Source organism: Parasteatoda tepidariorum, chromosome 1 (assembly GCF_982258835.1).
Source record: "Parasteatoda tepidariorum strain Cologne lab strain chromosome 1, Ptep-v5.0, whole genome shotgun sequence".
Classification (NCBI taxonomy): Eukaryota; Metazoa; Arthropoda; class Arachnida; order Araneae; family Theridiidae; genus Parasteatoda; species Parasteatoda tepidariorum.
Window position 1 is genome coordinate 32,339,455 of NC_141755.1, and position 15,712 is coordinate 32,355,166.

The following is a 15,712-nucleotide window of genomic DNA, read 5'->3' on the forward strand; positions in this document are numbered from 1 at the left end:
AATGCACAACTTGATCTTGAAACTTTTGATCAGAGTAATACGTTGAAACTGATTTTTCCGATTAAATTCGTAAAAATGAAATTAAATACAGATATTTCATATGTTTAAACGTTTTAAACTGAAACATTTTAAACGGTTTTAATCTATCTACAGTACGATTTCGCGTTTGATTGCTCTTGAGCTAGAATGTTTTTGAAAAACGACGAAAACTTGAATATTATTTAAATTTAAGCGTTTAATCAAAATTGTTTGCATCCCCTCACCTGTTATGAAGAACTCATTACATTTGCAATGGTGTTAAGAATAAAGCTTCCTACTTATTGTTACAATGTGCAATATTTGGCATTTTATTCAGTGAGTGATATTAGAATTAAAGAGCAACATCATTATTGATTTAAGAGCTTAATTGTCTAGGAACTAATAAATTATTTTTACAGTTATATTGAAAAATTGTTAAATATCATTTACGTTAAATAAATTACAATACCTTCATCATTAATGACAGAAAATATCCAATTAATAAAATAAGTAAAAACTATATTGTAATTTTTGCATTCAAAAAATTGGCTGTGAATTTTATTTCCTTACAAATGTTTATATAAAGCAAATCCCCTATTGGGGGCCTCTATTGTTATTTTAAATTAATTAGTTCCTAAAAAAACTAATTAGTTAGAAATTGAAAAAAAACTAACAATATATAATTTTATTATAGCCTTTTAAACTGACAATTTAAATTTTAAGGAGACTCAGACATTTTCTTAGCTATTTTCCCATTTATTTTTAAACTAACTAAATCTTAAAACATAAATTATGATTTTTTATCAAGTTTATTAATAATTTATTTATTTTTTATGCATGTACATTCTGCTTATATAGTTTGGTCTTAAAAAATTACATTTATTTAAGTTAAAGTCTTATTTTAATGAAATGGTAGGAGTTAACATCACATTAAGTAGGAACTCTGAACTTTTATGTTTTTTATACATAATTAGTATAATTTGAATTATAATAATTAGCATTTTTGAATATTTAAAAGTTTTCTTTTTTATGTGTGTTTTAATTCTATACTTTCTTTTTCTTTGCTATACATATAATAATCTTCTACATGCACGTAATTTAATTCAGCTTTTTTTTCTATAACATATTTAAAAAATTACTCCAGAATGATTTATGTGGGTTTCAACAATTGAGTAAAAGTTTAAATATAAGCATAACCTATATTTTATAAATATGCCTGTTCCTAACAACAAAAATAAAAATGTCATAAACTTTTCTTTTAAATTGATAAAAACAACCTGATAATAAATGCTTTCAATTATCTTGAGTCTATATTTAATATAAGAATATCTTCGTATAAAATGTTTTTTTTTTCATTCTTGATAGTAAAAATGATGTAAATTTTAAGAATTTTTAAGTTAATTTATTACTCTAAGTTAAGTAAAATATTTTTTAGCCTTGGAATACCAATTAAAACCTTATAATTCTTTGTGTGCAATTCATAAAGAATTTTTCAGAATTGTTTAAAAATTAATTGAAATGAATTAAACTAATTGAACATTTTACAGACAAATTCAACACCTCAAGCAAAAGGGGCATTTAAAAAGTTTCCAGTTGCTGGCGTGAAAGATATAATTACTGTTGCTTCTGGTAAGGGAGGTGTTGGCAAATCAACAACTGCTGGTAAACTTTTTCTCTAATTTTGTTGTCCTGATAATTTATTATTTTATTTACTGTTTATTTTTAAGTATCTGACTTTTTTAAAATTCAATTTTTCAGAAACTATTCAACTAATTTCGCTCAAATTTTGTATTTTGCTATAAAAAATTACATTATTTTTAATGATGCAAAAAATTGTATACCTTACAGTTAAAAAAATTTTTTACCATTCTTAAATAAAAATAATTAATATTTACTAATAGTTATTTTGTGCGTGGAATTATCTTTCATTAAACAGACTTTATAATTGCGTGTAAAATTTTTTCAATTTACAAGAATTCGCTTGAAAATTTCTCAAAGTATAGCGAAATACGCAAAAAGTAAAATTAACATTAACAGGTTCAAAATTTGGATTGCTCCCCTGAATGAACTATATGTCCCATATTTCCTAGATTACGGCTTTGTACTTTGGAGGTTAATAATCCAAATCCATCACCAAAAAAAATTTATGTTTATTCAGAGAAAGTAAGTTTTTGTGCCTGATTTCCTAACTTAAAATATCGTCTGCACTTATTGATTAGCATATTTGAGGTCACCCTCTTGAGCCATTAAGATTGAGTCCTAGTATGTGAAAATCTAAATATTAGATCAAAAGTAATTAAAAAATTAAGGATGAGAGAAAAAAAATCTTATGAGAGTTAAAAGTCATATTAAAACTGGTTATTTGATCTCCGAAAAACTGCAAATTAAACACAATTCAGTCTTCAATATCATCAGGTTATTGTTGTATTCACTCTGACCTATTAATCGTAATTCTATGACTTATTAAATATCTCATATATTTAATAAAAAACAATATTTTTTTTAAAAATGTAAAACAGCATTTTAGAACTTACTTCTTATTTTAAGAAACACTAAAATATTTAGGTAGTAAGCAACACTAAATATATGATAGCAGCTAATGATTATGATAACACATTTACTCAATAGTTTTAAATACAGTAGAACATCAATCGATCGTTTCTCAAAAAACCATTCATTACGAGCGATACATACAAGAAAAGGACAGATGTCTGCATGAAATATGATCTTGAAATTAATAACTGTACAATAGGTATGAAGAAGTTAAATTGAAAAATTTATGCGGAAACATTTAGGATGTAATAGAAAAATCAAAAAAGACATTTATTTATTTAAAATTTATTTATTTGAATGCTCTCTTTTCTTAACAGAAGCAATAAGTTTTTGACATTTGTAACAAATTGCTGTTTATTTTCTGTAAGTTTGAGACAATGCAAAGCGTTTCTCATTGTTCCAAAGGCAATGTTGGAATTGGTTGTGATCTTATCACTTCTTCTGCTTCTGCAACCTCTACATTAAACAACAAAGTTTTTTCCTTTTCATCAACCGATACACGAACATGAAAAGTTTTCCTCAAGCTGTAACAAATCATCATTTTCTTCATTTTAGCATTCAGGAGATACAGCTTTTCATCTCAAAATGAAATAATTTCAATTTTTTTTTTTTTTTTTTTTTTTTTTTTTAAATGTAGTAAGACTTTCTGAACAATACAATAGATCAGGTAGAATACAATACAATAGACATGGACAATAGATCAAGGTTCAACTGTATAAAAAATCTTACTTTATATAAATAATTTTCTTGAATATGTGTTTGAGTGTATAATTTTCTTTGGAAATAATTCTTTCTTTAACATAATACTTAATAATGTTCCAATAGCAATGTTTTAAAATACTTTTTCTTTATTTGTTTTATTCTTTTAATTATTTTTCTTTAATTTCAGTAAACTTAGCTCTTGCTATTAGTATCAATCAAAAGGTAATTTGTTTTGCCTCTTTATCTAATATATATGTTATAGATAAAGTAAGAATGGAAGAAAAATCTATGTTTAATCTCAGGGTTGGCCCAAGTGCAAAAGGTCCAAGGCATTGGCTTTCACCTTGTGCCTCTTGAGGCCCTGTACTTGTATTTGGAAATTGTGAGCTTTTTCAATATTTTTTTTCAGTTGTGTTTTAAAAATAGTTAGTTTTTTCAATGAAATTTCTATGTTGAAATATCTTTTCTATAATTTATGAGTAAAATATGCCCGTGAAATAATTTAAAGGGATTCAATACCATACTGCTGCCTTAAAGCATGTACAATTTTTGTAACTAAAATAGAAATAAAGCACCATTTTCAATGCTGTCACAGGATAACACATTTGATGTGGGTCCTGCACCATACCTATATGGTCTCTTCTCAATCAGTGATGTTGTTTAGAAAAAAAATGGATAAATAATTTTAAAAATTTAGCTTGAAATAATAATTTTAGGTCATATATATGTATACAGGGTGTCCCAAAACTCATGGTACATACGATACAGGGAATATAAATGACAACTAGACAAGATCAAATCACCATACAATCCATGGTTCTAATGCAATTTGTAACACACTTAAGAACGCTGACTTTTCTTCTGGGGTCGTCATATAAAGAGCCTAATCTACGACGATGGTTTTATAGATTCTGCTGAAGACCTTACTGTCTTGATTTCCATAGCTGCTGACACCATAATAGAGATGCCTCATGTTTTGCCAATGTACGGCGGTCACACCTTTGACTGTGTGAAGTCTGTGTTAATGTTGGCTGCCCCGATTTTGAGCAGTTCCCGTGATGGGGAACTTGGAGTTCAATTTCATTTTGTTAAATAAAAGGTATTTCTTCATTTTATTTGTTTCTTTTTATTAAATCTCTATCTGTTTTGTTTCCCATCATGTCGTGATACAACATGTTGCGTGCTCTAATGCTTTACGACTTGTGTTCCAACCATGGCTTGTATGGGGATTTGTGCATGTCTAGTTGTCTTCTTCGATCACCCCCCTAAGGCATGTACCATGAGTTTTGGCCTACCATATATATATATATATATATATATATATATATATATATATATATATATATATATATATATATATATTGTGGCATCGGGGGCGGCATAGGATGGACAAAATAACCATATGTTATTCATTTTATTACTTCTCATTAGATAAAGAACAGACATATCACTCTGAAAATAACATGCATCATTTTTGTGTTAAAGTTTTTTTATGTTACCACTCAGGCAAATGCTTTGCCTTATCCCCACCTTTGTTGGGCTGGTGCTGTTTAATATATTAAATTGGGGAATGCCTGTCCTAATCAGTTAAAGTCAAAAGAACCTTCTGCGCTTCTATTTTTGATGACCAAAACTAGGTTTAACCAATGTTAGTTTATCAAAACCACAAGTCACATCAAAGCTCTATAGTTCTCCAGTGTGTAAAAAGAAACTAAATGAGTAAATTGTATATGTGTTAAGATGACATTCTCATTCCCTCATTTAAGTTTATGAAGTTAATTTATTTTCTAAAATTGTATTAATAAGTCTTTTAATTTCCTCTAATAGAATAATTAAAGAATATACAGCGTTATTTTTATTTTTAGGAATAAACTTCAGACGCAAATAATGCTTATTTTCTCATTCATAACTTATTCCCTCATTCTGAGAGAATGGCACATTTGTAATTTATGCATTAATAAGTGTTCTAATCTCTTTTTATGGGATAGTTTAAGAATATTGTTATTTTAATTTTATTTTTAGCTATGAATTCCTGCACTGTGAGAAAATTAATTCATTCATTAAAATTATAATTTTAAACATTAAGTTATTACTAGATGCTTACTTGCTAACTGAAGTTATTGTTCCATCACCATGTTATCATTTCTTCACTTTAATAAAAAATATAAAAAAATTATCCTTTTAGTATTGGCCGTGTTTGCTATGTTTTTCTTGTCTAGCACCTTCCCCATATCTTATTCCAAAAAAAATTTACAAATACTGCAGAATTTTTTTTCTTGTTGTTGTCAATACCTGAAAACAGCCTATTTGTGGAGAATAACCCATTACCTACAATGATGGGTTTTTTTTATTATTTAAAAAAAGAAAAAAACTTAATGATCTCTTAAACTTTCACCTTATTTTTCATTCTTGCTTTATCTGTGATTTATAAAACAATTAAAATAGCTTTGTTTTGTCTCTTTAGTTAATGTTTTATATTGTAATGCAATTTTCTCCCTGTTATTTGTTTACATATATTATAGTGCCATTTCTTTCCTCAGGACAAACTTGTTGGATTACTTGATGCAGATGTATATGGTCCATCCATTCCACTTATGATGAATTTAAATGGACTCCCGGAATTAACAAAAAGTATACTTTAAACCTGAACTACAATTAGTTATTTAAATGTTCAATACGATTTCATATTTAGCGTTTAAAAAAAATTCTCGTAAAACATATTTTTAGAATTTAGGTAATGTTTATTTCTTAGGACCCTGAAGTAATAAAATAGCAATGATTTTTAATATTTACTTCATAATTGCTAGTTAATTTAAATTGTTTGTTCTTGTCCGAATGTAACATAAAAGTATAGTTACTTTAAACATGAATTAAGATAACTTTGCTTTTTTTAGATAACTTGATGAAGCCTCTAATAAACTATGGAATAAAATGGTAAGAAATCATTTCATAAATTCTATCTGTTACCTAGTTTTATCGACTCTGTTATATTTAATTATTTGTTTTAATGTTGTGATAAATCATTTTGTCTAAATGAATCAGTAATTTGATTTTAATGATTTTTAATGGAGTAATTGTTTTTGTTGATGTTTTCTAATAATGTAATCTAATGGTGTAATAGCTGTTGGCCATGGTATTTGTAGATCTTTACTCATTCAAGTCAGCTGAGGTCTGAGAAATTCCTCCATCCTTGAAAAAATTTTCAATTTCCTTGTACACTTAACAGTATTGGTGCCAAAGTGTTGAGGCATGAATTTCCCTGTAACTGTTAATTTCTCTTCTTTTAACTTTTATATACTTTAAAATAAAAAAAAATCCAGACATTTTTCCTTTTTTTTAAAGCTGTGTGTGGGTATCTTGCTTCTTTCTATTAAATTTATTTTTTAAAATTTATTATTATATTTTCATCAGATGTTTAAGATTTAATTCTTTTCAAATTTTATATCCTTGGCCCCACATATATTAGCATTTTAACTAAAATGTGTTGTTTTTTTAACTTTCCAATATCTTTTACAAATTATTAGTGTTTTCAATCCAAAAATAGTCATCAATAGATAAAGAAATATGATCTTGTATATCTCCTTTTAGCTTATTATCCTATAAAGCAATATTTTTAAGCAATTTATTTTTTTATTAAACTAAAGTAAAGAGAGGTAAGAAATTAAATTAATTTTCATCTAATAATTGTTTGTTCCTTCATTTGGTTCTTACAAATTCCAAGTGAAAATTCCTTTAAATATATAACTTTTCAAAATAAATAAATTTGGTAACTTTATTTAAATAGTGTTGCTTGTGGTATTCTTGCTTTAGCTTGATTGTCACACGTGTGTTCCTTTTAGGAATGTTTATCAAAATAAAATTTATTTTATGTTACAGATTAGTCTACAACTGAAATGAAATTGGAATAAATGTCTATGCTATATATATTATTATGCTATTATCAGTTATTATTATTAAACCTTTATTTGAAATACAATTTGTGTTTTTCCTCATTAAATTTTTAGGATTTGTTTCTTATGACATTGTAGCATTTTTTTTTCGTAATAATCTGTACAGGTTCACATTCAGTTATCAGGCTTAAATGTATAATCATACAGTTCTCCTACACCCTGTTCTATTACAAAAAAGAGACAGAAAGTTTTCAGCTCTTTAATGTAAAATATAAATGTTGAGCTATGTCAGTTTTATAATACCCCTTTAATTTTCAAAATTTTATTGAATTATTATATAAACAATCATTTCCTTCTTAATTGATTATTCATAGCTGCCAACTCTACCGGATTTTGCCAGATTCTCCTTGTCTACTGGTTTATTAAAAATTCTCCTTGTTTTTTTTGCATTTCAGAAAATTTCCTAAACTAGAGTAGATTTCCTTAAAAAATCCCTATTGAAATAAAATTTGTGCATCTTGCTTGAATATTTAAATAAGTGTTACTAATACGTAATGAAGTGAGCCTCATTTATAAAAATCTTTGATGAATTAAATGCCTATTACTATTCAAAATTACAAATAAACATAATTCATAACATTTCAAGTTCATTTAATGTTAATCATAACTGGAAACTATTGCAGTATTTCTATTTTGATTGCTATCAAATTCCCTATGTGTAAAATATTTAGTACATTTTGCAACAATTATCATGAAATTTATATTGTTTCGTAAAATCTACTGGATTTTTTCCTATCATTGTTGGCAGCTATGATTATTACTAAAACTTAATTTTTATGTGCAATCCTGATTCTTTTATCTTTATCTTCATGTTGATTTTTCTTGATTTTTAACCCCATAAACTGAATTTTTTCAAGTATAACTCAATTTTTACTTGATAAACTTGATTACTCAATTTTAAAAAGCAAAAGAAATTAACTGAAACTATAAAGGATTTCACATAGAAATTCACAACAAAGATGATTTCTCACAATCAGATGTATATCTTTCTCCAACTGAGATCCACTTTGTTTGTATAGATTTTTTATTAGCTGTTACAAAAGTTTTTGAAAAAAATCTGTAATTAATAAGTATTTATTATAATACCCAATAATAATTTTGAAGATAAAAGCAAAAAATAACAGTAGGTCAAACTTTTGAATAAATTCCTTATTCAGGGTTGCCACAGGCGACTAAAATGCAACTATTTTTGGCATGAGGCGACTATGGCAACTTTTTTTTGCCTGAAAAGGCTAAAAAAGCAACTATTTTCAAGAAAAGGAGACTATTGGGAGACTTTTCTGTACTCCTAGAGATGTTTTTTTTTTCCAAGCATAAATTGATGAAAAATCTGCACCCAGCTAGATAGTTCCTGAACACACTGAACCTTTTTTTTCTTAAAAAATTTTAAAAATTTTGAATTGCAAATTTCAGTCTTCACTTTTTAATTCGTTCAATCTGCACAAATTCCATTGTAAGTCTATTTCATTTCTCGATCACCCTTTTCAATGATTATTGCTAAAAAATTCTGCATAATTTTTTTTATTTTTTTTAAAAAAAAAAATACGGTATTACAATGCATGAATTTTGAATTTCAGTAATCACTTTTCATATATATATATATATAAACATTTATATGAAAATTATCATATTTGCCACCAACTTGACTGAATGGATGATGGTATATGACTATTAAGTCATTAACAAAATTTTAGTCATATTTTTGATGAATTTTTGTTCTTATTAGGCAACTATTTTCATGCTTTAGGCTACTAAAAGCAACTATTTTGTTCATTTTTTTTCTGTGGCAACCCTGCTTATTGTATTTGAATATATAGTAAAATCTCCCTACAGCAAATTTCTCTTTATAGTGAAATTTTTAATCTAAATATTAAATAACATTCAGAATATTTTCCTTATAACAAAGTAATTCTCCCTCAATAATGCGATTTTCAAAGTTGCAATAAAAGTTATAATTATGGAATTCTGTGAATTATTAAAAGGGATCAGAAAATTAACAGATTATGTAACTCTGTCCAATCTTTTAGAAGCAAATGAAGTGTTAACTGCTTCCTATCTTAAAGCACACTTTAAAATTTAAATTATTACTTAGTAGCTAGTGGCCAGTTGACTCTAATAATCTAATTGCCACTTTTTCCTCAAACCTAATGAGTTGATGACTGATATTAGTAGATCCTTTTAATTTAATAACCACTTTAACTCATAATAGAAATGATTTATGGCTATGGAAAGTTAATTCAACAATAAAAATAATATAAATATGTGACAAAATTTAGTTAAACATACTGACTTTAAAAAATACTTGGGGAGGCAAAATACATTTAATGTATTCCTTACAATTTTTAAATATGTAAATTATTAATTAATCTTTCCATCACAAATTGATGGATTCTGAAGGATCAGCATTTTAAATGAAGCAATTGGACATTTAATGAAAATTTAGCTTTCCTGGGTCTCTTTCTGCATTGATGTATTTTTATCATTAAACAATTTTCAGAAAAAGAAAGAAAATGATGGGGAAAATTGGCGGGTTTCTTATTTAATTTAAATCGCCACTCTTTTTTGTTGACTTGCCATGTAGCAATTGGTTATTTTCAGATCTATCTTGCAGATGGAGATATTTTGAATAGAGTAATAGATAATGATAAAGGCTTAGAAAATGAATGCATAAGATAGTTTAAAAAAAAAAAATTGTGCTAAAGTACTATAATCATTCAAAACCATTAAAAGAGGTTTCTAAGCTAACCTATTTTCAGACTTATTTCTCTCCTAAAATGTGTAAAATTAGCATAAATGCAAAACAATTTAAAATTTAGGAATTTTCAAGTAAAATAAATAGAAGAACATATAAAAATTAATGATTTTAATAAATGTATAATGTTTATTGCTTTTAATTTAAAGTCTTAACTATATGGTTTTGTACTTATCACTCTGATTTTACTGCAACATTTACTTACTTGCCGAAATCAACCAGTAATGAAATTTTCTCTAAACCAAATTTTCTAATGTAATGCATTCTTTTTGTTATATAATGTTTTTGTTATTTTTTGATAAATCTTATGGATTTAAATGTAAATAATTATGGCTCATTTATCTTGATTAAAAACGGTTTTGTCCTTTTTAGTATGAGTATGGGATTTTTGGTGGAGGAGAAGTCACCTATTGTTTGGAGAGGACCTATGGTCATGTCAGCAATTCAGAAACTTTTTCGTCAGGCAAGAATATATTTTTTTTCATGAATTACTAAAAATTATACTTTAGAAGAGCACCTTAATTATCAAAAATCAGCTACACTTATCTTTGTGTATGTTTATCATACAATAGCTGTTAATAGTTGCTATTATCAATTGACTTCCAACTAACCAATGCTTATTGCAATGCAATGTGTGCCCCATTATTTAACCACCCTCAGTAAAAGTTTGAAATCTCAGCAAAAATAAATTACGAATTTGTAAAATAAATTGTAAGTTTTATATTACTGATTTTACTCAAAAAAGGTCTCAGATAACTCTTGCAAAAAGAATAAAAATGTGAAATATTTTAGAAATTTTAATTTCTTTTCTGAATTTCTCTCATCTACCTATAGCATTTAATAGATCTGTAAGCATACAACTAATGCAAGTATAAACTTCAGAACGTCAAAACTTTAAACTAATAAACCATTAAGTTGTTGCTATTCAATAATTTTGTAATTTTATTTTTAGTTTCTCATAAACCTAACATCAATTGAAAATTTTATTTTACTATTCGGTATTTTCTAATAATTATTCACAACACGCTTTTAAAAATTGGTGTCTCCTGACTCAAAGAAGCTCAAAATGAATTCCTATTACTTAATTGTAAAATATTTTAAATTTTGTTGCTTTCTTTTATTTCAAATGATCTGTCCTATTGATAATGATATTCCAAAAATATAGGTTTCTTGGGGTCCTCTAGATTATTTAATAGTTGATATGCCTCCTGGTACTGGTGACACCCAAATCTCTATTGCTCAAACAGTTCCAGTATCAGGTATAAAAAAAACTTTCAGCTCTTTATCTTTATGCAGGAAATTAATTTTATTATCCTCTGCTTTCAGTAATTTTTTTTTTCAAGTTAGGAGACAATTTCTTTGTTTTCACCTCTAGACAAACCTATTAAATTTTAAGTCATTATTTAATTTTCTTAAAATCTCCAATTCTTAATAGTTATACAAATAATATGCAATCTCATTTCATTCTTTGGGGAAAATATAATGTATAATATATCAGCAAAATGTTTCCATTTTGCTTTTTATTTCATTAATAAAAAAATTTTGTCGTTGCTGTGAAAAAAATTCACTGAAGGTGGGCATCTGTTGAATTTTTATGTTAATTAAATATTTAACTTGTAATAGCTTATAATTCAACATATAAATATTGATATTTACTTGAAACTAATTATGCATGCATTAACAAGATTTATTTTGATTACAAAAAAGCAAGTTAATAAATATTCTAAAGTAAACAAAAAAGAAAACTTTACCCACTACCTGACAGCAATTTGATTTTTCTATATTTATTAATTAACGTAAAAGTCACTTTCTATTTTCTATTTCATATCATTAAAGGAAAATATATTAAACTCTTATTCTAATAAGTAATAACAGAAATAGATCTACAAATATACAACAAAAGTATAGTTTCAGAATTTCTGTGTGGTGGCTATATGTTTGGAGTTAATTAAAATTCCAAGCAATTTTTTTGCATTTTTGTTTAAATGTGTTTGTTCTCAAAAGTAAAAATTAAAAGCTTTTTCTATAAAAACTTTTATTGCACTTTAAAAAGAAATGATTATTAGATTTCTTATGATGTTTTAAAAACAAAATCTACTTATTTCTAACATTTTGTAGTCATTTTTAAATTAAATAAAAAAAAATTATTAATTTTCATTTCTCTTTTAATATATTATTAATGTATTAAAAAATACTGTTCTATTTAAATTCTTCTTCAAAATTTTACTCTCTTATTAGAAATGCATTTGCTCTTAGCAAAAGTTAAAAACTTTTTCTTTAAAAACTTTTATTGTACTTAATAAAATGTTTGGTTACATTTATGACAATTATAAATTTAATTTCTTTGAATATTTTTTCATATTGCATTGCATTATTGTTAGGTGCCGTGATTGTTACAACACCTCAAGATATAGCTTTACTGGATGCTAGAAAGGGTGCTGCCATGTTTCAGAAAGTGGATATTCCTGTTCTTGGAATTGTTCAAAATATGAGTTCTTTCATTTGCCCAAAGTGTGGCGAAATAACTCACATTTTTGGTCAGGATGGAGCTTCAAAACTAGCTTCTGAACTTGACATTGAAGTATTAGGTAAATGTTTTATCTTTCTAAATTGATATATAAAATTTATCACTTCAATAAAATCAGAAATATTTAGAATAATCGTTACTACATTTCAAATTTATGTTACATAAATTTATATTAAATTATTTTTTTAAGGTTATATAAGCAAATTTACTCAGTAATTGCTGTCTTTAAAGTTTTCAGCACAATTGTAGCTCTTTATGCTTAGGAAAATGAAAGCACTGTGCTCTTGCATAGTTATCATTAAACAATTATCAACACAAACTAAATATTTGTGATCTTGAAAATGGTTTGTTTTTCAGTTAATAAATACTTCACACATTCAGTTATTAAATATAACCTTTTTTTCATTCTCTAATCCAATTGAAAAGCAGCTTTTTTTCGATAACCAAAAAATTATAGCTCATTCGTTATTTTATAGAATACTTAATGAGTCACTTATTTTCAGTTAAGTAAAAGAGCTCCTCTAAAATAAGTCGCTTGCAATTTTCAAATTCACCCCTTTAAAAAACAGATATATGTAGAAAGGGAAAAAAAAGAAGAAAAAATTTATAGTTTTTATATTAAAACGCTTTTTACAAATTAATCTGCAATTATAGGTCAGAAATCGGATATCTATGACCCATAAATCTTTCTGATGTTCTGTTCGGCTATTTTAAGTGTTAAATTGTGTGATGACTAAAAATTTTTGTCATTAGTTAAATGATTAAGTACCAAGATTCAAATTAATAAATGATAAACTGCTAAAATAAATTTTGCTCAAATTATAAGAATGTAGTTATTTTTAAATGAATAATTTATATTGTAAATCTATTTACATTATAAATTAGTATTGCTTTTGAAAGAAAAGAAAAAACGGAATTTTTTTACATTTTTCTTCATAAAGTAAGCCATAAACTTAACTCTTAACTAAAATTTAATTTTCAAATTAAGACAAAGCAAAAAAAAAAAATTCAGTGCCACTTTTAAAACGTTTATTTCTGATCTGTTTGTCTTTAATTTCTATATCTAGTGAAATCTACTGAAACCTCCAGGTAGCGACTTCCTCTATTTGCGACCATTTTTGGGAGGCACAGCATTTTTCCCATATACTTTGTGTTGAAGAAAACCTTTATGATAAACCTTTTAGCAACTGGGAAAACCTCTGCACTAAAAGCGGAAACGTTCAAATAAGGAATCTCGAAAAAAATTTGTTAAAAAAAGTTCAAAGTTAAATTTTTTAAAAATTAATTTAACAAAAAACTAAACATCTCAAACAAACAAACTTCTCATTTTTTAAAGCTAACTAATTTTTATGGCATAAAATTCAACTTAAACAAAAAACATAATTGTTCATTTATTTAAAATAGTTCCATCATTCATAATTGGTAAATTTGTTTATACTCATAATTATATCAGTAGGGATCATTTTTATTAACGCTAAATTTTATTCATAGATCCGGTTTTCATGACGCCACAGAAGTGGCATTTCTACACCAAGAAAATGACATTGACTAAAATTAAAATCATTTGCTAAAAATCATGTATTTTTGATAACATTTTGAAGTCTATGGAGGTAACTTCTAACCATTACGACCATTTTGCTGTGGAACAGAGAATAGTCGCTCCTGACAGGTCTCACCATATATCTGTAATAAAAAGTTATTAAAAAGTATTTTTCTTTAAGCTGATGTGCCACTTAATGCTTCGATCCGCAAAACTAGTGATAATGGGCAGCCTATTGTTGTATCTGATCCTGATAATAGTGTGGTAAGTTTCATTTCACTTTTTTTCTTTCTTTTGATTTACTGCTTGAAATTTTTTTTTTAAGTTATACTTGAATGAACCATTATTTTTGCATGGTGATATGCAAACGTATTTGATAATTTGGGATTTAAAATTTAAGTATCCTGTACTGATCCACAAAATTATATTTGAACGCTGATATTTGTAAACATTTAAAAGAAAAACACTTATTTAAAAAATCAAAGCTCTGTCATTCTGCAAAAATGTATTTTTTAAGTCAAAAACTCTTTATCTAAGCTGTGAGGTTCTAATAAAACGAGTATTTTTCCCCTTGTATCTACAGTAATATTTGCTCGGACTAAATCAGTTAATAAATTTTTAGTGAAACTATTGCCTTTAATTTTATATATATTTGAGAAAATTACTTTAGATGAACTTAAAAATAAAAATGAATACATTGTGGTCTAATGATTTATACGTTGATTAAATTAATTCTTGAAAATAATGTATAAAAAAATATCGTGAATGTCAGTAAGCTTAAGCTTTTTTTTTTAAAGCATGGGCACTAGTTTGAAGTTCTTAGTGTTTATCTTTATTTTAGATTCCCTGTTGATTATAAGAAAACTTTTTCTATTTGTAAAAAATATTCCTACTTAAAAATTACGGAAAAAAATATTGATTCGAAGTTGAAAGATGTATTTCATGATTTAAAATAACTCTATTTTTAGAAAAATTTGTCTGAAATTTTTTAAAAAAATATTCTTTTTTTATAGGTACAAATATACAGAAGCCTTGCTGAAAAAGTGACACAAAAATTAAAACCTTGGGTTGATCCATTTCCTGCTAGAACATAGCAAATTTTAAATTATTTTTGTACATTAGATTTTATTAAATTAAATTATTTTATGGATCCTCTTAATATTCTTTTATTCTGTTAATTGCATTACTGTTTGATTTGTATATCTGTTAACTAACTATCGTTCCACATTTATGAAATCGTAATGTGCATTTTTATCACATTCATCACAATTCAAAGCTCAACAGAACCTCAGAGTCCCTGGTAATGATAGTGTTTTGTAGAATAGACTTCACTGTATCATCTGTATCGCCAATATCATCAGAAATCGAGAGATAAGACGCCAATTAACTATCTTCAATGATCCCCCTCACCCTTCTTTTATGGAAAAAAATTATAATAATTCCAAAAGTTTAATAGTGAATAAATCAATGCAGTTTGGTTAGTAACATAGAGGAATGTTGCATAAAGTTAAAAAAGATAGTAAACGTAAATTGTGTGAAAATGCAATATAAATAAAATGGTGCGTCGACTGAGTTTTGTCTTTGTATGTTACTTATAATTTGCTTTTCCTTCTACTGACTTTGGATGGTTTTCCTATGTGACTGCACCATTTGTAGATGGTGTAAAATAA

General features: G+C 26.2%; 2 protein-coding genes across 3 annotated transcripts in view; one reads left to right on the forward strand and one right to left on the reverse strand.

Annotated features, from left to right (window-relative positions):
* LOC107439640 (tartrate-resistant acid phosphatase type 5) overlaps nt 1-411 on the reverse strand; it is a 14,647-nt gene extending 14,236 nt beyond the window's left edge. The window contains exon 1 of the mRNA XM_071180041.2: nt 264-411. The gene's annotated coding sequence lies outside the window, so the exon portion shown is untranslated. The remainder of the gene's footprint in view (nt 1-263) is intronic.
* Nubpl (NUBP iron-sulfur cluster assembly factor, mitochondrial) lies at nt 21-15,201 on the forward strand. 2 transcript variants are annotated; one of them, XM_016052307.3, is made up of 10 exons: nt 21-354; nt 1,566-1,680; nt 3,461-3,495; nt 5,814-5,904; nt 6,168-6,207; nt 10,348-10,438; nt 11,141-11,234; nt 12,357-12,563; nt 14,224-14,306; nt 15,056-15,201. In XM_016052307.3, exons 1-10 carry the CDS (start codon nt 292-294, stop codon nt 15,134-15,136), a joined length of 900 nt encoding a protein of 299 aa, XP_015907793.3. In that variant the 5' UTR covers nt 21-291; the 3' UTR covers nt 15,137-15,201. The 2 variants fall into 2 exon arrangements, with proteins under 2 accessions (XP_015907793.3, XP_042896041.1); XM_043040107.3 differs by lacking the exons at nt 14,224-14,306; nt 15,056-15,201 and adding an exon at nt 13,994-14,191 and having other exon boundaries at nt 152-354.
* Nucleotides 15,202-15,712: the final 511 nt, after the last annotated feature.